Source organism: Mirounga angustirostris, unplaced genomic scaffold (genome assembly GCF_029215605.1).
Source record: "Mirounga angustirostris isolate CCGP_5_RB_7025 unplaced genomic scaffold, mMirAng1.0.hap1 SCAF_6, whole genome shotgun sequence".
In the NCBI taxonomy this organism is placed as follows: Eukaryota; Metazoa; Chordata; class Mammalia; order Carnivora; family Phocidae; genus Mirounga; species Mirounga angustirostris.
The window spans coordinates 43,699,124-43,725,179 of NW_026991714.1; the positions used below are offsets into that span (position 1 = coordinate 43,699,124).

General features: G+C 47.5%; 1 protein-coding gene across 3 annotated transcripts in view; it reads right to left on the minus strand.

The window, feature by feature from the left end:
- Nucleotides 1–34: 34 nt before the first annotated feature.
- The window catches only part of NMNAT2 (nicotinamide nucleotide adenylyltransferase 2), a 187,551-nt gene continuing 161,529 nt past the window's right edge, over nt 35–26,056 (minus strand). For all 3 annotated transcript variants that reach the window (XM_064594216.1, XM_045877297.3, XM_045877298.3), the window contains 4 exons: nt 22,564–22,640; nt 9,180–9,281; nt 8,977–9,044; nt 35–6,663 (listed from right to left, as the gene is read on the minus strand). In XM_064594216.1, the coding sequence (XP_064450286.1) occupies nt 6,561–6,663; nt 8,977–9,044; nt 9,180–9,281; nt 22,564–22,640 (350 nt within the window). In that variant the 3' untranslated portion in view covers nt 35–6,560. The remainder of the gene's footprint in view (nt 6,664–8,976; nt 9,045–9,179; nt 9,282–22,563; nt 22,641–26,056) is intronic.

The window sequence follows — 26,056 nt, forward strand, 5'->3', positions numbered from 1 at the left end:
AGAGGTCTGATCACTTTGCTTTACCTTCTGTAGAAGTGAATTTATAATCCTGTCTTGGCATGCTCAACCACATGTCCTATAAATCTCTCACTGTAGTTAACAATTAGTGCCCAGGAAATGTATATGTATTAATTAGATTAGATTAACTACTATGTCACATAGACCTAAAAATGTACATTACTCAAACACAGGAGACATTTTTCTTGCTCTCATAACAGATGGGGAGAAAGTCGGTAGGGTGACCCTCTGCATGGTCATTCCAGAACCTTGCCATTTACAACATGTGACTTCTAAGGTTGCCCTGGGAATCATTTCCATTCCAGTGATTAGAAAGGGAAAAAGACATGGAGGTGGGAGACACCTGGAAGGTTTCCGTGGGCTAGGCCTGGGAGGGGATGCACATCACTTTCTCTCACGTTCCATGGTCCAGAACCCAGTTTTATGACCACATCTGACTTGCAAGGGGTCTGGGAAATACAGCCCCTTGGTAAGAAGCCATGTCTCAGTGACAATCCTACTCTATGAAAGGGGATAATTCATTAGAATGCATAGCTAGTGATTGGCGTCTGTCTCTGCCAAGTATGAGATTAAGCAGTGTATGTTCTAGGGAACTTGGTGAGGGATTCCATTAGTTAATAGCATGCAATCATAAAGGGATTCCTCAATGGAATAAATTGTTAAGAAGGTCATAGAATGTCTTCCCTGATAAATGGGAGATGATCTCTAAATAGAGATGGGAAGTGGAAAAGTGACTCATATGACTCCCTTGGTATGGACATGATTCCCTCATTTTTGAGGACCTGACAAATTATCCCTAAGAAGAGAGAGGAGTGTGTGGCTGAGAGATAGCCTACTCAGGACTTAGCCTCTGTTGCCAGTCTTGTCCTACTCTGTCAAGTTAAGAGAGCTGTCCTTCCGCGTTCTCATCAGTATTTCTAACTGGTAGTGAAAAACTCCTTTGAACTTCTCCCCTGAGAGCTTTCTGATTAATTGTGCTGCTGGTAGGCCATTATGCATATCATCATCTACTTTGACTCATAGGGATTTCTGTTTAGAGGGGGGTAGGAATGAACCTGCCCATAGGCCATGGCTTCTTAGCAGATGTATTTCTGATCTTATCCCAGGATGTGGTTTCTTGTCAGTACTCTTGGGAGGCCAGGGAAAAGGGGAAGAAGATGCTCAGTAATGTCCAATGTTTGGAATGAGGCTCAAGGGCTGGGATATATTTATTATGTCTTCTTTCAATGTTTTTGCATGGTCATGGGAGCGTTGTGGATTCTTGCTGTGGCTCAATTTTGCCACCTGGAAAATAGAGATTAGGTTTTTTTTTTTTTTTTTTTTTCTGCTTTCTTTATTCTATGGGCTACATGGAACTTCCTAAGAAATTCCAAGACCTGAAGCTTACTTATGGGTCATAAGGGAAGAAGTGTGTATGTACATGTATATTAACTCATAGTTAGTACATATATTTTATAAGTTAATGTAAGTTAGCAAATTAAACCAGTGTTTATGCCCAATTTTAAACAAGCTTTCAACATTACATACTCTCAGGACAGAGAAAAAAGTGTTTAGGTTTGTGGCCAAAATAGCAAACGTAAACACAAGTAATCAATTTACAAGGCATATCAAGCATCATTACGATGGGCCACCAAACCCAGATGGACACGCACAAAGCTAACTAATTCCAATCTTAAACAATAACAACAAAACACATAGTAAGGACCAAAGTGATTTTTTTTAAAAGCACAGCTAATCTGACAAACAAGTGGCTAAGTCCTAAATGAGGGGCCTAAAGGGGAATTGCTATTTTACCATCTGAATCACGACTGATACTAGCTAATGACAACCACCACTTGGATCTATACCAACACACAATGCATGTCACAACTACAAATGAAATAAGAACTAATAGAGCAGAACTGAGCAATTAACAAATTATTCATTTTTTTTGCTTGTTTACACTGCCAAAACTGTGAGTTTAATGATTTGTCTTAAGATCTTTTATACCAAAAGTGAGTTATACAAGTTTAGTTTTTACAAATACATTTTTGCTTCATAAAGAACTAATTTCATTAGTGAGCCAACGCTAACCAATAGGAGACTATGAAGATTAGGTAGGTTCTAAGATTCAATTTTTAATTGAAAATTCTTAGGCACAGTTCACAAATTTGTTAATTCTTCTTCCCTACCTATGATTCTTGGGCGTGGCTGTACATACTTTCATATCACACACGTGGCATCAGCTAAACCATGCAGAAAATCTGCTCTAAGAACATTTTTGCAACTGTTGGCTCCCGTCAAGTAAGACTATGACAAAAAATTATTAATTCTGCAACTCGCAGAGAAGATTCTGGACAGACACAGGACTAGTAGCATTGTCTTATTTATTAATGTAATTCAAACATTTTGCTGATAAAACTTTTGTCCATGACTATCCTAGCAACAAAATTTTACTCAAAATATTTCACTATGAAATGGTGTTGCAACTTCAATGTAGTTTTTATTAATGAATTGATTTTCATAAAGCAAATCTTACTCTTAAAATGGTAGGTTCAGTGACCAAAAGCGATTAAAAAAAAAGCTTCCCCCCTCCCCATGCCAATCCTTGAGACTGTTCAGATCAAACTGAGTTCTGGACCTGGGCTAGACTGAAGGGAAAGAGTGTAGCTCATTCCCAAGTAACTAGAACAGGCTAATAGGACACCCAAACTGACACGACCAAGAAACCACATAAAGAATTGAGTTCACTGGGCAGCTCTAGAAAGGTGTAGACCGGATGAATCTGACCGAGAGCATGGGCTCCTTCACCACAATGCTATTCCTCGGGTATCCTAATTGGAAGAGCTACAAAATCAGTCCCTGTTTCCATCCTCCCCATCTCACCTGTAGGCCTTCCTGTGGTACCTTGGGAGAGATCCTGAGCTTTTCAAATTCTACGGATTTTTGCATCACTCTTTTGATGAATGGAATTACAATAACATGCTTCTCTCTCTTAGTCCCCTAAAGTGTGTGTTTATAGCAGTTTGAGAGAGTAGATTTGGGTTGCTAAAATACAGTCATCTCTCCCTATAATTCTCTGCCTTTTGCTGCAGTTTGATTACTGAGTCTCACTTTCTACTTAATTAGAACAGCGAGTTCTTCTATTCTTTCTGAGAAGCTGAAGTATGAGACCAGAAAACGCTGGGAAGTTTCGCCACGTGGAGATGTAAGAAGAGCGTCTCTAGAAGCTCTAGCTCTGGGTTTCAGGCACTTCAGTAAGAGACTTTCCTCCCCTGTTCCTATGTACATTCAAGGAAAATGAAAGCAAGAAGGCCCCAGAGACTGCCTGGGGGAGGGGGCGGCAAATGAGGTACCGGGTAGCCTGTCGGGTAGCAGCACAGGGCTCCCCAGAGGGCCACTCATTGAGGAAGAGTCATTGGCACAAAGGGTTTCCCTCCTGCCTGTTCTTACTCATATCAGCCACTTTCAGAAGAGCGGGAGAGATGTTCTTCATTGGTAGGCAGGAAATGAGGCTCCTGACCCCTCTTAACATGATCATTGCAGCCCATGCCTTTCTCCCAATCTCAGAGCCATGCCAGCCTTGAGTTGGCCTTTGGAGGAAGAAGGGGGACCCCAGAGGGGAAGTCAGGGACTAGAGGTCATCCTCATGGCACCTGGGGCACTACTTCAGACTCTGAATCTTTCTGGTGCTACCCTTTGCAGGATCACAGCCACAATGTCCTGCCCTGGACTGAGAGAGGGGGCTCTACCCTCCCCCTAGCAAATGAAGAATGGCGCAGGTTGGGGAATGGACAATTCTACCCAAAAGGAAATTCACTTTTTCTTATATTTAAGGAAAGCTATTTTAATACAATCCCTGTGATCCACCAAGATAAGATCTGCCCCATTTCATGCCAGACATCTTCTAATGACCCTGTTCTTTTCCTTCCTGTGCACCTTCCCACCCCCACATGAACTGCATACAGCCAGCCTGGTTCCCTCTCATGGGCTGTGGACTAAATGCAGCCTGACCACAGAACCCAGCAGAGTAATAGGGTGCATCAAAGAGACAAAAAATGTTTGGTTTCTCTTGGATCTGCTCATGTAGATCCTCATAATAAACTCTAACCGTAGATAACCTTCACATCCTTGAAAATGTCACGTTCCCCTAGGGATCCGTTTCCCTCTTTTCTTTTCCTGGCTTAGGACTGCTTTGCCCAAAGTCTCTTCTGTCTCTCTGTCTCTGTCTCTGTCTCTCTCTCCAGTGTCATCTTGAGCACTTGAGGTCTTTCCTAGCCTTCCATAGAGCATCCTTTCTTGGATTCAGAGGGTCACTATATGGGATTTTCTCTAAGCCGCTGAGATCTCTTGATTTCTGAGGGAAACCTAGCTATGGCCTTCCTCCCCATCACACCCCTCCTCCCTCAAGACTGGCATATGCAGTGCCATCTATAGGAGCACCCGGGTGAGACATAATTTAAGAGAAAGATGCCAGGTAAGGGCTGAAAAGAGAAGAAGCCACACGTTACCTGGTCAGTATTATGGGGAACTGGGGGACAGAGATCATGCGGTACGATGCCCTAAGGGTCAGGGAAACAATATCCTTTTGCCAGGCTCTACACTTGCCGTGTAACCTTGGACCAGCCATTTAATCCAGTGGATCTCTGCTCCCTCATCTTTTAAAGGAGAATGTTGAATCAACTAATCTCTGAAGGGTTTTTTTTTTTTCATTTATGATTCCATGATCTTTAACCAAACATTGAGACCCAAGAATAGGTTATTCATTCCCCCCTCTGAAGGTTATTTCCATAATCCAAAAGTAATAATACGCTCCTGGATGCTACTTGAACATGCTCTTCTGTTGAATCCAGTTCCTTTTCCTGGAGGCTATGGAAGACTGTCACAGATGTAAAATATGTACTGAAGAATGGTGTCCCCGATGTCAGGTCTCACCCCACCCCTCCTGGGCATAACTGGTACTAGATTTTGATAAAAATATCCTGTTGCTCAGGGACCCATTCCATGAAGACAACCAAAAGCCCAAGAGCCAGGGACTAGATGAGAGACACAGCATAAGAGAATAATTTCCTTTTGGCTCTCAACACAGGGCATGAGTGAGACCTGAACAACTAGAACAGTCTGTCAGAACTGTTTCCAGGAACAGCGGAGGAAGGTAAGAAATTAGAAAAAGGATGAAACAATTTAGTGCCCTCCCAACCATGATCTCTGTTCTGTGAACCCACTCCCCTGCCAGACAGAATTCCTCAGGCAATGACTATGGTTCTGGGCTCTGCAGGAGATATGACCAGCTCCAGAAACAAGACTGAGGTACTGTGTCTCAAGAAGAAACTGACCTCAGGCACTGCAGCGAGAGTGGGTGAGAACCATCAATTCCCTTCAGGGCAACAAGCCTCTCTCTCCTTGGTCATCTTGGACGTACATCATGACAGAAAAATTTCCCAGCCAAACAGGCAAGAAATAATTCCAATTAGCAAAGATCTCTAGGGTTGAGTGAATTCCTAGCATGTTTTATTTCAGAAATGGCTGCATTATTAGGATTTGGCCTTGAATAGGTGATTCTTCTCAGATGCAGGAATGTGGCTAGGTAGGACCTCCAAGGGCTTAGGTGGTGACCTGAAGGTTCCTTGGAAATGCTGGGCTGGCAGGGAACCCACTCTGCCATTAGTCACAACCCAAAGGAGGAACCATACAGACGCCACCAGGACATGAGGATGGACTGGATCTGTGTGATCACAGGCCCAGAGCATCGGGACAATGGTCTTCTGAAATTAAGGAAATGGACACAAATTCTTCTGAGAAACCCTACTATTCCCAGACCTGCCTCCCAGGTTTTGGAACCTGAAAGCCTCTGTCCTTAGCCTAGTCGGCAGCTGCGGTGCGTGCGGGTTTGTGGGGCGTGAGTGGGCAGGTGGGGGGTGTTGGGAAGGTGGAGGCGGCTTGGCCTTCTTTACTGGGGGTGGCTCTCACGCTGAGGCTGCCTACGCTATCCTATCGAACGGGAAGTTACCACCACAGGAATGCATCAAGACTACAAACACAAAGAACCACAGACACAGGTTTCATCCAAATTCTATGAGGAGTGAAGAACAACAACAACAACAAAACAAAACAAAAAAACAAAAAACAAGAGAAGAAAAGAAAGAAAAAAATAGCCCTTCGTGTAAAGGGCATGCTGGGAAGGCGAGAGCCAGAGCCGCCTCCCCAGAGCATGCTGGGAGGACGGGCCCCGGAGCCGCTCTCTAGAGCATGCTGGGAGACAGACACCAGCACGTCTCCAGGGGCTGCGCTCCCCCCAACTCCCACCCCTGTTCCCTCACCCACCCCCGACCCAGAGACTAGAGGAGAGTCCGTCCAAAGATGACTGCTGAAGAGGGTATGCTGTGGTTCTCTGCAGGTCCCCCACACTGTGGAGGGTTGAGTCAGCAAGTGGGGAGAACAGTCAAGATGAGGAGATGGAGAAACAGAGAGGCAGGAGGAAAACGGGGGGACTGACAGAGCCTGGAGGGGCCAGTGTGTCGGCGGAGGACGAGGGCAGAGTGGAGCGTGGGGCCGTGTGGCTGCTAGCCCGAGGCGTTGATGTAGAGCTGGCTCTTGAGAATGTAGTCGATGACCGGCTGGGACAGGTAATCCACCACGTGGCCGTCCCCATGCTGCAGGGCCAGCCTGGAGGAGAAGAGACGGTGGTCAGATGACACCTTCCTTGACCAAGGCCGAAGGACGGGCCTGCCCACTCTCTCTCAGGGAAAGGGTTTACCCAACACCCCAGTCTCTGCCTTTGCTTAGGCTCCATAAATGGCTTCCCTCTTGGGAAAAGCTCGCCTGCCCCAGAATTCCTCCCGCAGCCTGGTGACTCCATTCCATCCTGGCTCTGCCATTTCCTAGCACAGGGACCTCAAGCAAGTTATTTAAGCCCCTCTGTTCTTCAGTTTTCTCCTCTGTAAAAATGAGGGGAATATTTGGGCCCATCTCCTTCAGTTATTAAAAGGAATTAAAAAATAAAAATAAAAGGATTAAATGAGTCATGCAAAGCCTTTAGAATAGCCCAAACACACAGTAGGTATTTAAATGTGTTGACTGTTCTTATTTTTTTTCCTTCGTGTTTCTCTGCATCATGGTCTCATGAAAGTGGATCTCCCGAGGGACCACTTCTTTCCTTCCTACGGGAGCCCTGACACAGAAGAAGGTGACCTCCTCTGAGGCAGGGAGGAAGGAGGAAGGCACTACCAGGTACGAGAGAGTTCCAGTGAGGCGCTTTGGTTTCTTCACAGTTGTGCTCCAGCCTTGGTCTGGCTGCTTCCCATTCTCTGCTCAGATGATGGTCTTGGGAATGTCAGGCCCCACAGAGCTATTTGTAAAAAATGCACATACTCCTCCAGAAATGTAGATTCTACAAGGCAGCTGAGTCCTGCCCTGTGAGACGTCTTCAGAGGCTGGCTCACAGCCTCTTCAGTGCATACACTGTCTTGATCTTGCAAGCAAGCTAGGTCCCTAAGTGCCTCCCTGCACAGTTCACAGGGAGGCTTCTGGAAAAAGTGATCTGTATCCGTAGTTTCCAAATGCCAATCCCAGCTTGATCAGAATCACCCAGGAAGCAGATTCCTAGGCCCATCCACCACGGATTCTGATTCAGTGGGATTCAAGGGGACACGGGAATTTGTGTGCTTGTGTAAGCTGGTGGGGTCGTTTTATTGCGCAGCCATGTTTGGAACCAAACCCTTCTCCTTTCCCCTCATTGGCCCTTGTTATTGGGTTTCAGCTCTCACCTCACAGTTTGATGCTCCGCTACTTTTGAAGTGTGTACATAATCACCTTCCAGGGAGGAAGTCCAGTAGACCTTTAAAAATGCTGGGCCCATCTGATTTCTCTGAACTCTGTGACAGAGATGACAATGCTCCCCATCTTTGTGCCCTCTCTTGCCTTGGTTCTTGGGCCAGCACGGCTGGTGGTCTCTGACGGCTCCTTAGCCTTCTTTTAAGTGCTTCTCTTCTTACTGACTCTCCCTGTGAGCTCAGCCATACTCTTAACGTAATTTACAGCTATGTGCTCATGGCTTTCGGTTCTATTCCACTTCCAGCCCTCTACATTCATATACCTCACCATTCCACTGGACACTCCCAGTTGCAGCTTGTGGTGGAGACTGTTACCTGGTCCTTAGCATCCATTCTCTCCTTCTATTTAGGAATAGAACCTCCTGAGTTTAAGCTGGGCACATAAAGTCCATGTTTCAGCCTCCCTTGCGGCAAGCTATGGCCGCACGACTGGGGCTGAGCCCATGGGGTGCAGCGGGGGAGTGATGTGTTCAACGATGAGTCACCTTTTAAAAGACAAAGCTCCTGCCCTTTCCAGTGGTCACGGCAGCAGCTGGGGACCCACAGATAAGAGGCTTCACGTGAAAGAGGTCAGAGATTCAATCTCTTTTGACTTCAGTAAGAGGGAAATAAACATTTCTCTTATTTAAACTATGACTATTTGGGCTCTTTTTGTTATGGCAGCTTAGCCTATACTCTCATTAATACAATAAACACCTCAAACTAAAGAGTCTCAAACTAAAAACATCCTCTTCCTCCCGAGAACTAGGTAAAACTAGCTGATGATCCATCTCCCTCTTTAAAAGTAAATGACTGAGGGGCGCCTGGGTGGCTCAGTCAGTTGAACATCTGACTCTTGATTTTGGCTCAGGTCGTGATTTCAGGGTTGTGAGATCGAGCCCCATGTTGGGCTCTGCGCTGGGTGTGGAACCTGCTTAAGATTCTCTCTCTCTCTCTCTCCCTCTCCCCCTGCCCCTCCCCCCCCCGCTCGTGCACTCTCTCTCTCGCTCCAAAAAAAAAAAAAAAGAAGTAGATAATGGGGGACAAATACCTGAGGTCCCCAAAGAAGGCTAAATACCAGGCAGCAGGTGTCAGCAAATGGTAAGAGCCAGTTGTATTAAAACTTGTAAGCCCATTTGACCAAGGTCCCTCTGGCTGTTAAACGTACCTGCTCTTGGTTGAGCTGACAACAGACATGGGATGGTTGATGTCATCCTTCACCACCATAATGTTATTCTGGAGACAGAGCACAGAAAGCAGGTTGCCCTCCCCTCACACTTAAAACTCCTCGCTGCCCCCTACCACCTCCCCCACCACCCCACAGGCCCCTCAGAGAAGGAACACGCCACAGCAAAGAGATGGAGGACTCACTTTGTATTTGCGGAGTATTGAGGAGTGATTCATAATTCGGTCTGTGTCAGCTGCATCCCGGGGCACCACCACAATCCCAAAGTCCCCGACAATCACCTCCATCTGAAAAAACAAAGAGAGCGTCGTTTGGTGCATCCATGACTCCAACCCCTACTAAGCAACTACTTAGCAGGTGGAATGATCTTCCATGTGGAACCCCAAGCTCTGGTCCTAAGCTTGCCTTCTCAACCCTACCAGTCAGCTCTTTCAAGTAACAACCTGTAACAGTGTTAGTGGAATGAGTGGGAACTTTGCCTGGCACCACAGAAGATGCTTAATAAATACCTCTAGACTGAATGAAGAAATGTGCTCCTGCATGTCTAGGCATCTCCAATTCCTGAGGCTCCCACTGAGTTCATTATGCCGAAGAGTAATAGGAATGACACGTAGTCCTTACGTGGTAGACACCCTCACAGGCGACACAGGTCCCGTTGCCCAGCAAGTGTACCCCTACTCCCAGCCGGACTATTGAGAAGGGCTGAATGCTCCCTGGCTCACCCATGTCAAAGCTGCTGGGGACTCAAGGGTGATGAAGAGCATGGAAGGGCTTAGAACGCCTGTGTGCCCACAGGCAGTGATAGAAAGAATATCACTATGGGGTCACTTCTGAGATCAGCCTCTGATAAATGCTTGCTGCCCTAATGAGAAATGAAACCTTTTCATGAAGAAAAAATTATTTTTTCTGGTTATACACACAGTACAAGCTTGGGAAATTCAGGGGGAAAAAATCAATCACAACCGCACAATCTGGATAACTACTCTTAACATAGTGTGTTCTGTCCAGTGTTTCCTTCTTTATAAATAAGTGTATATACCTACAACTGGATTACACTGAAAAATTAATCATTTTATCTGTATTTTTTATTTAGTATTATACTGTATTTTTCACACTGTTAAAAATTACTTGAAAAAATTAAGTTTTAACAGTCTGATTATTTCATTGTCTGTACTATGATATACATGATATATTAAACCAACCTTGTATTATAGAATGTGTACAGTTACTTCTGATTTTTTGCAAGTATACATAACACTTTGTTGAAGATCTTTATATATAAATCTTTTGCCACATCTCTATTTCCTTAGGATAAGAAGTAAAATGATTAGATGAAAGGATATACACTGAACAGATTTCAAAATCTTAAGACCTATTACCAAGTTGCTTTCTGGAAACTCGGGCCAATTTTTATTTTCAAAAAGCTTGAAAGTTATGGCATTTAATAGACTTGGATCTCGCCCAGGCATATTACTGTTTCAATCTTGCCAATTAAGGATCCCAGATGCAGTGAAAAGGGAGGGGGAGACAGGTTGCTTCTAAGCAGGGCAGCTCATTGTGCAAGACCCACTCTGGTGGCAAGGGACCCAGGTTTTTCCTCCTAATAAGTGCCACAGAAACAGACATTAGGGAGCACTGTGGCCACCTCTTCTCTATCAGACAACTTCGATACGAGCAGAATTCCACTTCGCAGTCTGATTCATTGATTATGTTTGCATACGTATGTGTGTGCCCAAGCATGTGTGCACATGCCCTTGGGTATTTCCAGCCACCTTTCCCCTACTTCTCCCATTGCTTACAACTGGGGCTAGAGTTGCAGCTGGAACTCTGATGTTGCTGATACAGAAAGCTGGCTGAAGGTGCCCTGGGAGGGAAGCTGTGGAGAGAAGTTAGAAGCCAGGTATAGAATATCAGAGTCCCCATTGGATCATGCCATTTGGAAGAGACAGAGCATTATACCGCATGCTGCATCTGTCAGTAGTGCTCAGGTGGGGCAAACAGGCACCAAGCATTTGTCCTATAAACCAGGAATGTTAGGGAGAGGCAGGGCAAGGAGTTGGAGGTAAAGCCACTCCTCCTCCACAGCTTTAGAATATTGCACCGGTATTCACTACTCAGAAGGTAACCCGAGGCACTGGTTCTCAAACTTGGCTGCACACGAGAATCACCTGAGGAGCTTTTAACACTCAAAGCCCAACTCGTATCTAAGAGCAGTGAAAGTTAGAATCTCGGAGAATGGAACCCAGGCATCAATAGTTTGTCTAAATTTCCCAGGTGATTCCAATATGCAACCAGCTTGAGGACCAGGGGTCTAAGTACTGCTTAAAACTCCGGGGGAAGTGGTAGGGTGGAGAAAGAGAAAAGAGAAGGGGGAGGAGAGGAGAGGACGGGAGGGGGAAGAGGGGAGGGAATCTATCCAAGCTGGTACATACGAACATTCCTCAACTGCCTCTCTTGGTAGATGACTCAAGATACCTGGTGTACATGGCGTAATGTAGGATCTGCCTTCAATGTGATTCTGAGGACTTGGTAGATGTTCCATAAGCGATGAATGAACGAAGAGGGCTATTTAAAGTGAGCATTCTCAGTGAAAGCCTGAAAACAACGGTTCCGCCTGGAGTCCGGCCTCGCGGGGGATGTTACCCTACGGGGACACCCTATGGATGACATTAGTATAGCTGCTGCCTCCCACTCAGGAGCTATTATCTGAACACTCAATCAGTAACAGTGCCAGGTGGCTCAGTGGGTGGCAAGCAGATGGAGACCTTGCTGCCTGGGATGTTTTCTTTTTCCAGAAACAGGTGACAGACTTGCCCCCTGGGAATCACAGACGGAGCGAGGGAGACAGGGTCTACAGAACAAGACATACAGCTTAACCACATCCAAGCTGCACGTCTGTGGGAGTTCGGGTCAGAGACTGCAGATCTTTTCTGCTCCTTTGCCTAGACCCCAGGACACCGGGCTTGATTTTCATGCTAGAGGGTATCTGTGTGGGTGTGCGTCTGGGGGTGGGGAGAGATGCCATGTTCTAGAGGTGGTAAGGTGTGCCCTCCGTCCCATACGCATCCATCTCGTGCAGGGACTTAGCTGTCCTTCCCACCCCCACCCCCAAACCCCGTTTCCTGTCTTCGCCTGCCCCCCAGGAGACCACCCCTCTTGGTTTCCTCCTACCTCAGCAGCTGCAATTTTTGGTCTTCTTGTGCTGGTTCTTTCTCATGTCCCTAACCTTGACCCATTGGAGTCCCCCGGGCCTCAATCCTTGGACCTCTTCTTTTTTCTAGCTACACTCATACTCTTAATGATTTCACTCAATTTCAAAGCATTAGAGACAGACCGAAGGCTCCCAAATTAATACCTGGGGCATAACTTCTTTCCTGAACTTCAAACTCATATATCCAGCAGCCTTTTCAGTATGCCTATTTAGTGGGGCACCCCAAATCTAAAATGTCCATGGGCACCCAAACCCTCTGACATCAATCAATGAGTAAATCAGCCAATCCTCATAACCCGCAAATGCTTTTCCTATAGTCTTCCTGTAGTCTTTTTCATTTCAGGAAATGGAAACTCTCTTCTCACAATTACTCAGGTCAAAGCCTGGGAATTTTCCTGGACTCCTCCCTTTCTCTCACATCCCACATTCTACCTAAAAGGTACCCAATTGATTCCAGCTTCAAAACAAATCCAAGAATCTGCTCGTTTTTCACCATTTCCATCAAGTCTCTGCTGGTCCAAGCCTCCTTTGGTAGGTTAAATAATGGCCCCCAAAGATAACCAGGTCCTAATCTGTGGGACCTGTGAATGTTACCTTATATGGCAACATATATGCAGATGTGATTAAGCAAAGGATCTTGAAATTATCCTACATAATCTAGGTGAGCCCTAAGGTAATAACAAGTGTCCTTACAAGAGGGAGGCAGAGGGAGATTTAACACAGAAGAGAGAAGATAATGTAAAGACAGAGTAGAGAGAGATTTGAAGATGCTCCACTGTTGGCCTTGAAGATGGAAAGAAGGGTCATAAGCCAAGGAAGGCAAGCGATGCAGCTCTAGAAGCTGGAGAAGGTGAGGACACAGATTCTCCCCTGGAGCCTCTGGAGGGAATGTGGCCTTGCCAACAACTTGGGTCTTGGCCCAGTGAAACCTATTTTGGACCTCTGGCTTCCAGAAGTGTAAGAGAATAAATGTGTTTGTGTGTTGTTGTTGTTTTAAGATTTTATTTATTTATCTATTTGAGAGAGAGACAGAGAGCGAGCGAGCAGGGGGAGGGGCAAAGGGGGAGGGAAAGGCAGAGGGAGAGAGAATCTTGAGCAGACTCCGTGCTGAGCATGGAGCCCTATGCAGGGCTTGATCTTATGTCCCTAAGATCGTGACCTAAGCTGAAACCAAGAGTCAGAACCTTAACCAACTGAGCCACCCAGGCGCCCCTGTGTGTGGCCTTAAGCCACCAATCTTCAGCAACAGAAAATTAATTCATCCCCATCACCTCTCACTTGGATTACTCTGGTCTCCGTGTTTTTCTCTTGCCTTTTTTTCAGTCTATTCCCAACAGCCAGACCGAGTGTATTAAAATAGATTGTGCTGCTCCTTGGCTCAAAAGTCTTCACTTAAATGTCACCTTCTCAGTGAGACCAGGCTATTTCAACTTGTGTGGCCATGCACGCAGACCCACAGGCTATCCACACCTGCACTGTCCCTGCCCCTTCTTGGGTTTGCTGCTCCTCCTTAGCCTTTATGTCCATCTAATACCTTATATATTTTCTTTGTTCCACCTGATTTTTGTCTCTTTCTCTCTCTTCTATAAAGGTAACCTCCATGAGAACAGGGAACTGTGTGTTTGGTTTACCACTGTGTCCCCAGAGGAGAAGGACCTGGCGCCTCATACATGCTTAATAGGTGCTGTTGAAAAAGTAGATTCCTGCAGAGTTTTGTCTGGCAGCTGAGGCCGAGCCATTAGCTCATAAACTCTGTCTCAGGACCTGGCGACGAGCCCACAGTACCTCATGGGAGCTCTGGGAGACCCAAAGAAGTTACTCAAAAGATAGACTCTCAGGTCCTATGATAAGTTAAGGGTGAGCTTACTTTTGCAGGTTCCCACATTTGATCTGATTGGTGGGCAGAAGCACCTGGGGCAGCTTTAAAACCAATGACAAAAGTAGAGCCCCCAGACCTCACCCCAGGGATTTTGATCCAACATGTCTAGGATGGGCTGGAGCCTCTCTCTTCACAAAGCTCCCTAATCCTTCTGATGTGCACCAACCCCTGGGGAATTGATGCTTCACATCACATTGGCAGTTGCCTAAGCTGCTAATTCTCTGGCTTGGTTTGGGATGAGGTCAAAATGAGATACTCGTGCGACAAGCATCTCTGAGGATTCCAGCAAAAATGAGGACAAGCACGTCACTCTGTGCACTGGGGAGTGGGGGGCGGGGGCTTGGGGCGGACATCTGACCCCAGGAAACAGAGGGTGCTCAGGCTCTCCCTGCCCATGGAGCCTGCAGGAGTGTGCTCAGACCCCTGGGATGGAGCTGTTATTCCAGCATGAGGGGGGCCCATGTCTCCTGCATGTTCATGAAGAGTTCTCCGCCTCGGGAGTAGGGAGGTGGGTGAGTCGCCAAGGTAGCAGAGCTGTTCTGCTCGGCAAGTCCCTTTCCTGATGCTGACCAGTGTGACCCCATACTACCCCGCCACAGTTAGCAAGATCAGGGTAGAGTCTTCTCCTACCCCCCACCCCCGCCCAGCATATAGTGGCCCTCTCAGTTGAGCTCTGGCCGGTCATGCCTGAGGTGAGGGTCTATAACATTCATCCTGTTTCAACTTCCTGCTCACAGGCACAGCGTTTTGATCATATCTTTTCATCCTCTGGTCAAAAGCTCCCCAGGGGAGGCAGGGGTGGGGATGGGGAGAGGAAGTGGGAGGGGGTGGACTCTGCTTCCCCAAATGTGGGGAATCTGAAGGAAGGATATGAGACATGTTGAGGCAGGAAGCAACTTGGCCTTGGGAGAGAGAACACTCATGAGGACCCAGGTGGCAAATCTGGAAGGAATGTGAAGTTCTCATCATCTTTCCAGGAGGCTGAATTTCAATATCTGCACTGTTGGATTAGAGGGATGCTTTGGGTTGGGGATGCCCTGTGCTCTTAGCCAAGTACTTTCCTGGGCACCAGGGACAGAGGGCTTCATCTCTTGGATCGATCACTACCTAGGAGGAGGCATTAAACAAATGATTAATGATTTCAAGTGTATCTATTGCTATGAAGGATGAGGGCAGGTTACTATATTAAGTGGCTAATACCTTGTAGTGGCTAATGTCTTATGGGTAACTTGTAAAAGTTTGGGCCACATCTCATGGTAGACTTAAACTCTCTTATGGGCTAAGCTCCTCCAACCAAGGAGGAGGTACTCTTTCGTTCCACAAACTTTTATGTCGTGTAAATGGTAAATGGGGCACTCTCCTGGTGTTGCCAAATAAGACAGGTAAATCTAGTATACTCATAGAGCTAGTATACTCATAAACAAAAATGTAAATAAGAATACATGAGGTGGAATTAAGTATAATACTGAATATAAAACACAATGACCTTTAAGTTGAAACCAAAATGACAAGAAGGGGCCAGACATAGGGATATCTGGGGTAAGAGCACTCCTAGTTAGGTCACAACTAGTGCAAAGGCCCTGAGGTAGGAAAATATATTAAAAAAAAAAAAAGACTGAAGCACAGAGAAGTAGGAAAAATAGACAAGGAACAGATCAAAGATGGTGCTTCATTCCAATTGCAAACAGAAGTCATTAGAGTGTTTTAAACAGAAGGTTTGACTCCCATTGACAACAGGATCCAATTTACATTGATTTGCCCAGGCAAGTGTAAGTGGACCCTCTGTAAGATCATTCTGAAATCAGGATTCAGAATCCTGACCATCTCCCTCAAACAGTGCTCTCTTCTCAGTACATGGGTGACTTGAGCCCACTTGTGTTTCTTCTCCAGATGAGGATGTTCAGCGACAGACAAGGGACTGTTAGTAAGGAGGGAAACAAACAGGCATTAAGCTATTTGTTATGTGCCAAGCACAGTGCTGGGAGCTTTACTGATCACTACACTTAATCCTTACAACAATGGTCTTCTGAGATATGTGCCTCAGTTCTCCATTTATAGATGGGAAAATCAAGACTCAGATATAGTAACTAGTTAGTGGATTTGAACCCACTCTGGTCAGCTTTAAAGGCTCTTTCTGCCACATCAAACCTCTTCGAGATCCATTTCTTAAGACTCACATTTTAGTGACTTGAAACTTTTTTGGTTTGAAAATATATTCTTATTTTTTGTCCAGGTTTAGCATGGGCTTCCTCCGTTCATTACTGTACATCGCCCCCTGGAGTATATAATTTTGTATTCTTTCAACGGGGTTGCAAAAGATGCAAGGAATGGTGTCCTGCAGAAGCCACATAGTGGGTTAGGGGTTTCTGAAATATGCCCCACCCATTTCGGCAAAAGAATTCTCCACCCTTGTTCTGACCTCTGTTCCTCTCTGGAGGGAAAGCAGGGCAAGAGGTTAGTATGATCAGGGTTGAGAAAGTGGGAAGGCATTTCCAGAATGGCTCTCTTAAGTGCAAATAAATGAATGATCCTTCAGAGGGGTTTTCCAGAGGAAATTATCCCCATTCCCATTTCCAATTTGACTGGGGGTTGTGGGAAGGCAAGAGATTCCAGACTCAAGTCAAAAGCTTGAAAACCAAACCAACAGTATCTTTCACATGAGAACCAGAATCTTCCATGATAGGAGCTAAGCCTCCTTCCCTAGAGCCTGTAAATTTGACATTGGTTTTATCAGTGTGGGGGCCTAATCCCCCTGGGTGGAAGTGTCCATCGGGCTTCCTGGCTGGGGCTGGACTGTCTGATAAAAACCATCTGAGCCTGAAAGACCAAATGTTTGTCTTTGCTCTATGAGTCCCAGAGCCCTGGGATTTCTTCTGGAGTGGCTAGTGCCCCAGGCTCTTCCTCTGTTTATTTTCTTTGGTTGTTTTCTCATCCCTGGTGGATGTAGGAAGCAGTTAGCCCATGGCTGGTTGGCTGGAAAAATGTAGGGTACAGCCAATTAGAGCCAGCCCGTGGAATGCTAGGTTACAAGAAGTACAAAAAGAAAGAAAAAGAAAACACAATTTTCCTTACCTGCCCATCTCTGGTGCCTAATGTTCCACCTTCAGATTTTCATTCCTTTTGGTTAATTATTGCCCCTTGCTCATTTAAAATGCAAATGCCATTTGAAAGCAGCTAATACATTTAATCATTAAACTTAATGATTTTGCCTGTTTGCTGAAAAGTCAAAAGCTTCTCAAATAAAGACCAAGATAAACCATCTCTTTCAACCAGCCAGAACCATCTCCTCAGAAGCTCTTGTTCCCACCATTAGACCCTTTACAGCCTTCTCTCAACCCCAAAAGCCCATCTCTTTCCACCCACTTAACCCAATCCTGCCCATTACTCAAAGCCCAGCTCAAGTGCTCCCCTCTTGCAGCCTGCTATGAAAAAATATATATATTTCTCATCCTTCTCACTGTCTTTTATGGATTAGGGATCTGAAGACTTGTGCAATTTCACTTCCCAGGAGTGTGCTGGGGGGTTAACTGAGCTAATCCAGGAGAAAACATCAAAGTGTTTATTTCTCTCTGCCCTCCTAGAAAGTAAAGTGCCCACAGTGAGAAGCTTTGTTTTGTTTTCTCTGCTCATTCAGGCCTAGAGCCATGTCTGGCACTTGGTAGGTACTCAACGAATATTTTAAAACCAACAGATGAATAACAGCCAACATTTATTGAGCGCTTACTAGTTTCAGGAACTCTTCTAAACTTTTTACAATTTTATCGCATGCAATAGAAAAAACGAATGCATTTTTAGACTGCACGTGCCTTAAGGACAGATAACGTGCTTATATTCATACTGGGGTCTAAAACCAGTAAGTATTAGTGGAAAGATTGATTGAAGGAAAGAATGCTGGAATCAGAATTAATTTGCCAGACTGCCTTCCATTGTAATATGATGGACAAAGCAGCTGACAGCATAAGAGCTCTAGACAACTGGTTTTATTTGGGGGAGGGGAGTGAGTGTAACAGCTTCCTGCTTCACAAATGTGTGCTCACGGCTGACCCTTTCATCTCTGGCCTTGACTTCCCAGAGATCCTGCTCCATGCTTGGAAACCTGCTTTCGTGTTGGTGCCAGGATGTGCACAGCAAAAATCAGGTCCCCTAGGGGAGACCGACTCTGTAATAAAAACCCAGGGATGGGAAGGGCTGGCCCCCACCCCACCCCCCACTCCGGGGTGCCGCTCTCCAAGGCTAGCCCAGGAGCCTGGATCTTGAATTCTATCAGGAATCACGAATGAAAAAGCCAACTGCCAGGCCGCACCAGCAGCTCCGTTGCATCCCATGGAGAGAAACTTGATGAATATGTATGGAATTTTCTCCCCCTGGAATGTAAGGGGATGGGTGTGTCATTGGTCAGAGGAGGTCAGAATGCACTGTGGGCTAATGGAGCTTTGTGCCTAATAGGAAATGCCCAAGGGATGAGTTAGGAGGTGGATTTGTTCCTTTGGCTGTGGGATTAGACGTCTGGATGGAGAGCACTGCTTCAGGAGTCCCAATTGCAAGAGCTAGATGGACTCCAGAGAATCTGTGACCATGCTGGAGGAAGCCCGCTGCGGGACAGACCAACTCAGCTGCTTCCCAGCCCAGCTGGGGGCAAAGCTGCTCCATAGCCCGCTTTGAGTTTTCTTTACAGAAGGGTGGAGAGACTCCTATTTCTCCCCAGACCTGTGGCTTCTCTCCTGTCATCAGAATCCTGAGGATTCTGAAGAACATGGGAGGCTGGGGTGTGGAGCCAGGGCCTGTGACCTTCCCAAGGAGCTTGGCTCTTCTGCCCACCTCCTGTCCCCAGTCATGGGCAGATTCAGGGGTTTGGGCTCATGGTCACTAAACAGAGGTCTGTGGCCAACAAGTATCACTTGGGACACCAGCTAATGAAGAAACCCGGGATAGAGAAAGGTCTCATATACCTCATCCCTGGTAATCTCATGGTTAGGAACTGAAAACCCTAAAATGGAGCCCTTCCAGGCAAACTCCAGATGGTAGAATTTTCTAGTAGAATAAGCAGGATTCACACTGTACCCAGTCTTTAAAGGAAGACCTTCCTTTTCTAGACCCTGAGATCCAACCTCTGCAAACAAGGACAGTGGAATAATCCTCGGAGTTACTAACTAGTTGTGCGTTCCCTACATCCTCCTCTACCCAGCCCAACCCTATTTCTAGCAGAGAACCAGACCCTTTACCAGACCCTGCTCTCTCATTTGCAGGGCAGAAAATAATGCTTTGCAGTCAGCGGCTTTAAGCTCACTGAAGAGATTTCACTAGATATCTAGGATGAGAGAAAATAGGAAAGATACCTTTGGAAGAGAAAGAAGAGTTTCTGCATTCTCTGCTTCCCCCACTCCATCCCCCCCCCTCCCCACCCCACCCCCAGAGATAGAAGCTAGAGATCTGTGAAAATCACCCTCTCCTCCCTCCCAGGCAGCACCCTAGGGGCAAAACCTCAGAAGAAAATGAGTCCTGATGATCATTGGTGGGTGGGGCCCGGCGCTGGGCTTCTGGACTCGGCCAGGAGCCCTGCAGAACCCCACCACCTCCAAGTGACCAAGAATGTCCAGACAAGGAAGGCGTCCTGATGAACTAATGTTCACGTTCAGGGCCCACAGAAGCCTTTCAGGTTCTGCTAGTCAGTACTATAATAATTGAGACTGGGGCGCCTGGGTGGCTCAGTTGGTTAAGCGACTGCCTTCGGCTCAGGTCATGATCCTGGAGTCCCGGGATCGAGTCCCGCATCGGGCTCCCTGCTCGGCAGGGAGTCTGCTTCTCCCTCTGACCTTCCTCCCTCTCATGCTCTCTGTCTCTCATTCTCTCTCTCTCAAATAAATAAAAAAATAAAATAAAAAAATCTTAAAAAAAAAATAATTGAGACTAACTTCCCATCAGCCCTGTGGAATAGATTTGGACTTGAATTTTAATTTGATTTAAATAAATCAAAGGTGATATTTCTAGCACACCTCTTTTGTGGGTTGAGATTCATACTCGTTATGTAAGGAAACAGCTCCTTGATTTTTTTTTTCCCCTCTACCTCAGGTAGCCAGGCTGGATGCTCTGAATCTTCAGAGTAACCAACCACGGGGGAACACAGCTGAATAAATGAGGGTTTTGCTCCCCCTTCACTGTCACATTCCCAGTAAATCAACAGCTATTGGTTGCTCTTATTTTTTATCTTAACCTGTCCTGCTATTTTAGCACCTAGATCTTGTACACAATTTTGGCCACATTACTACTTTCACAGCACCATGTGAAGTTAAAGAAAGTAAAAGTTAATTAAGCCATTTCATCCAGAACCGAAAGGAGATTTAGAATTTCACCTGCAAGAAATGGTCCAGGGGTGGAGATGAAAGCCCTACACAGTATAATTCACCTCCGGGAAACTCTCCCTCCCCTCTCGGTCCTCCCACAGCATGTTAGCACTCACACCCTTCACCTGGAATATCAGTGTGTATGTCCATGGGTCTGTTGAGGTAAATTTGCTTATGAACGTTTGTTGTATGTAACTGTGTGTCGGGCACTAGGCTGGGCACTTCAGGTACACAATCTCATTTAATTTTCCCCCAATCCTATGAGATAGGCACTATTATTACACCCATTTTAGAGATGGGATAAACTGAGGCTCAAAATAGATTTTTGTCATGAGCTGTGTTGGAATAGAGCTGGAATGTGGAAGCTGATCCTGAAGGTTCTCTCTCTCTCCAGAAACGTACATATATGTACATGAAAAAATTTCATATGTATATGTCTTGCCACCTGATACTTGGGGGAATAGACTGTATTGCCTATTTTTGTAAATGTCAGAATGTGATAGATAACATGCCATAGGTTTTTTTTTTTTAAGATTTTATGTATTTATTTGACAGAGAGAGACACAGCGAGAGAGGGAACACAAGCAGGGGGAGTGGGAGAGGGAGAAGCAGGCTTCCCACTGAGCAGGGAGCCCGATGCGGGGCTTGATCCCAGGACCCTGGGATCATGACCTGAGCCAAAGGCAGACACTTAAGGACTGAGCCACCCAGGCGCCCCAACATGTCATAGATTTTTAAAAGCACAAGCAAGTTGTACTATGTGAAGTGATGTTAACTAAATTTGTGATAATATTTTGCAATATATACATATCTCAAATCATTGCGTTGTACATCTTAAACTAATACCATGTTACATACCAATTATATCTCAATAAAACTGGAAACAAACTGGTGCCCAGAGAGTTGAGTGATTTGCATGGGGTCTCACAGCAAGTTAATTAAAAAAGCACTAGGTCTGGAATTGCTGCCTTGAGAACCCAACTGGCATAGGGCTATGGAAGTGGGAGGGGGGTGGCTCAGTTGGTTAAGTGCCTGCCTTTGGCTCGTGTCATGATCCCAGGGTCCTGAGATCGAGCCCCGCATCGGGGACCCTGCTTAGCAGGGGAGTTTGCTTCTCTCTCTGCCTCTCCCCCGCCATCTCCTTTTGTGCTCTCTCTCTTGCTCACTCTTTCTCTCAAATAAAAAAATAAAATCTTAAAAAAAAAGGGGGGGGCGGGCGCCTGGGTGGCTCAGTTGGTTAAGCGACTGCCTTCGGCTCAGGTCATGATCCTGGAGTCCCGGGATCGAGTCCCACATTGGGCTCCCTGCTCAGCTGGGGGTCTGCTTCCCCCTCTGCCCTCTTCCCTCTCGTGCTCTCTGTCTCTCATTCTCTCTCTCTCAAATAAATAAATAAAATCTTAAAAAAAAGGGGGGGGGCTATGGAATTGGGAACTAGCAATAGCTCAGGTTATCCAATGAATGAATTAATGAAAGAGCAAGAATGAATGTACAGACCAAGAGTGAGTAACTTATGAATGAGCTGGTTTAAGACATCACCATCAGATCTGGCAACAAAAGATGTCCATTGAGCTTCTAAGTGGTATAAGTTTAACTTCCTGTTTCCCTCTATCCCCAGTCAATTGCTAGAAGGATTCTACTGACCTTTTGCCATGAATGCCTCCCCTCCTGACCCCTTTTTTCTTGTTGAGGGAATTCTAGGGTGGTATTTACCACCTCTTCAAAAGGAATCAAAGGAAAACAAAACACACATAATCTCAAAAGGGCCAAGGCTTTTTTAAAAATCCCTCCCTCCCCCACCTCCTGCCTCTGCCACACACATACACTCCGGGTACTACTTGGAGAAGGTATTGGAGAAGGTATTCTATGACTCCGATTGTTTTCCCCAGGGGCTTTACAGGAGCAAGCCCGAGTAGGAGTGAGTGTAAAAATGCAGTCAGAGCTAAAGCTTGGGATAGGTGAGCATTTTCTTCCATAGTGACGAGAATGGATTGTCCTCCTGGAAGCTCACAGGAGATGAGACCCTCGGGTTGGGGAGGGAGGCAGTGGGGGGAGGGAAGAGCAGAGGCCGAAACCAGGCACCCCCTCCCCATCCTCCCCATGGCAGCTGTGCGTGGTGCTGTAGGGCCCTTGCTACTCACATCCGCCTCATTCCAGAGCCCGGGGATGCAGAAGGATTCCAGCAGGTCACTGCCACACAGCAGCAAGATCCGCAGCTCTGGGGAGAGGGAACAAAGTTGGCACAGGGATGAGTGGAGACCTGGAAAACATGCAACTCTCAGCCTCGCCGCTGATAAATACAGAAGTCTCCGATTCCTGGGCCTCCAACACCCATGTCCTCCAGGCTCCCCTGCACCATGGTGTGTGCGGTGTAGACACCTTTGCCTGCCCGGCTCATTTACAGACCACTCTTGTCCCCTGTGTGAGGAATTACTCATTCAGGGAGGGTCTTGGTTTGCCTGATACCGAGGGGTTTCTGGGGACATGGGTCTTTCCATGCTAAACCAGGATGGCTGGGCATCCTCCGAGAGACAGAGCCGGCTATGTGACTTGTCTAAAGTCTGAGGGGCTCTCTCTTCTCCGTATCAAACTCAAGTGCCAACAGAGTTTGGCCCCCCTGCTGCTGTCCATTATCCAGGCTTCGTCTTTCATCACAAATGTGGAATGCTGGGGGGCCTGGGGGGACATCGAGTGTCCCCATGCAGTAGCTGAGTTAATCGGATGTCCTCTCTTTCCGGGGCCACTGTCCTCAGCAAAGAGCTTGAGAGCAAGGCCGAGCCCACCCCACCCCCATCCCAGGTGCACTTCCTGCTAGTCCGTTGTTTTCCTTCCCTTCCAGCCCACTCTGCATCATCCCAGCGAGGCCCCTCCAGACAGGCAGCGAAGTGACTGACTTACTAAAACAGAGCAATGGGGGAAAAAAGGATTCTGGGATTCTCAGGACCACGTGGGGAGAGACCCCTGCCGGGGTGTGACTCAGTGTGGAGTGTTTGGTTCCCAGGCATCCTGGGCCCTCCGGCGAGAGGCTGTGGGCATCTTGTCCGAAACGGTGAGAGAGACAGCCCAGCTCCGAGCCTTCCAGAGACCACCGCCACCCTGCACCGAGGCTGAGAGATGGCGGTTAGGTCTGCCTGCCTGAGACGTGACAGCTCGCTCGGGGACCTGACAAGGACTTACAGATGGTGACCTTGTCCCTGCTGTGGGAATCTCCAGATGGTACGGAAAAGGCAGGCCGCTGGACTGACAACAGTGTCAGTATCTCATTCCACCCCCCACCCCCCCAACCCCGCATCCCGCCCTCAGGGAGCCCCGTGGAGCGCTGTGGTCTTTGTTCCTAAATACTCCTGCAGCCTCCTCTCTCCTCCATGCCATCCTGTAGCCCAAAGATCTGCTTAGGGGCAGGGACCTTAATTTATCTTTCTACCCCCGGGGCCTGGCAGAATGACCTGCACATGGTAGGCGCTCAGAATGTAATGAATAAATGAACCACAGACAAGCTGCCCACAGAGGCCATGCAGGCAAGTGGTCTAAGAGCCTTCTGGGCAGTCTGGGATGGCTCTGCTGGCCCTTATGGCCTTTGCTTTTGCAGCCCAGGGTCCTGGAGGGAGCGGTGTCTCCCTCCTTCCATGTTATGCCGTGGGACTTCTGGCCCAACTCCCCATCTGTGGAGATGAACCAGTCTTCGTATGGCTGAGAGGAGCCACACTGGGCTCATTCCTGGGATCCTACTGTCCCCCACCCCACTTGGAACCGCCCAGGGCTCCAGAGTTCTCTTTCTGTGGAAAGAGATTGCCTGTAATTCTGTATGGTAACTCTGATCGCCTAAAATTTCAGTCAGGTGGCATTGTCCGGAGGATGTGCCGGCCCCTGGCTTTCTCTGTGTCAGTGGCTCTCAGTGGGGGGCCGTTTTGCCTCCTGAATTTGACAATGCCTGGAGACATTTCTGGTTGTCAAGACCAGGGAGAGGGGCGTGGAGGGCAGGAATGCTGGCGAACATCCTGCAAGGCACATACATGGCAGCCCCCACGACACAGAATTGCTTATTTCCAAACGTCAATGGTCCACAGTTGAGAAAGCCTGCTCTACAGCCATAAAAATAAATCTCTTTTCTATTCCCAAGCCAGGAACTCCCTTTCCCACTCGAGTACAATGTTGGTTTTTTTTTTTTTTTAAAGCCAAAGCACAGAAAGTTAAAAAGTGAGGTCTCCACCCTTTCTTGCGGGACCAGAACAGATGCATTTGTCACGGACCAGAGGCCCTAGCGGAGCTTGGGATCCCACGCATGGCCGCTGGAGGGCAGCAGCGATCTCTCGTGGTTTGTTGCCGGAGACTAGAGCTAGCATTTCCCGCCCGCAAAGCCTTCTGTCTGGGGCACCCCCCAGGAGCAGACAGTGGCTTAAGAACATGGAAACGGAGCCATAGGTGCTAGCTGAGCTAGGAGAACATGGCTTTTTCCTTCTCGCGAGGTGCAAGGGGATTTCAAGAAGGGGACTCGTGGGGCGCCTGGGTGGCTCAGTCGTTAAGCGTCTGCCTTCGGCTCAGATCATGATCCCAGGGTCCTGGGATCGAGCCCCACATCGGGCTCCCTGCTCAGCGGGAAGCCTGCTTCTCCCTCTCCCACTCCCCCTGCTTGTGTTCCTGCTCTCGCTATTTCTCTCTCTCTCTGTCAAATAAATAAATAAAATCTTTAAAAAAAAAAAAAAAAGAAGAAGGGGACTCGTGAGCCAGAGGGCCTCCCGGCACACAGTCTGGAAGCAAGGCAGCTTCCTTCCACCTGCTCTGCGCTCCACCTCCTTCCCAGGTTCACCCCCACCCAGGGATCCAGAGCCAGGAGGCAGAACTAGCGCTGTCCCACCACACTCCCCGCCCAGGAATCCTGGCTCTGTGAAGCTCCGGCCCCGGGGCCCTTTCCAGCTCCCACTGCCCCCTGAGGCCACGGCCAGCTGGACCACACCAGGCCACGAATCGATCCTGACAGCTGTGGCCGCCCCGCTTTCCTTACTTGGAAAGAAGAGTAAGAATGGATCAGGCTAGCCCTGCCCCTCACCAGGCAGCGGAGAGATGAGGAACTTGAGGGTGCAGGCCTGGCAGCAAACTGTGCAAACCCTCATCAGCCTGCCCTTCTGTGGGCGGAGGCGCTCCCGGCAGGTGGCCTCACACACTGGCCCACCAGCCGGGAACGTAAACAAGGTCATGGCTGAAGCTTGCCGCAATAAATGCTTTCTGGAACAAGGAACGCAAGAAATGGAGAAATCGACATTGAATACAGTTGCAAGTCTAAAGACTGCTCTGAGCTGGGCTGCTCAAGAAGACCTCCCAGGGAGCGCCGTTCCGGGCCAGGTGCGGAACTGCAGGACGTGGGAGTTCAGGGCTTGCTCTTCCTCGCCCTTGGCGTATTTGGGAGCTGGGGAACCTGGAGCCGAATGCTTCTGCCTTGTTTTGGGGGAGCAACCAGGAAGCCACGTTGCTGCTTTTTGTGGCCTTAAGATGGTGAAGGGCGGGTAAATAAAGGACATTAAAATACAGGAACAGGGCGCCTGGGTGGCTCAGTTGGTTAAGCGACTGCCTTCGGCTCAGGTCGTGATCCTGGAGTCCCGGGATCGAGTCCCGCATCGGGCTCCCTGCTCGGCAGGG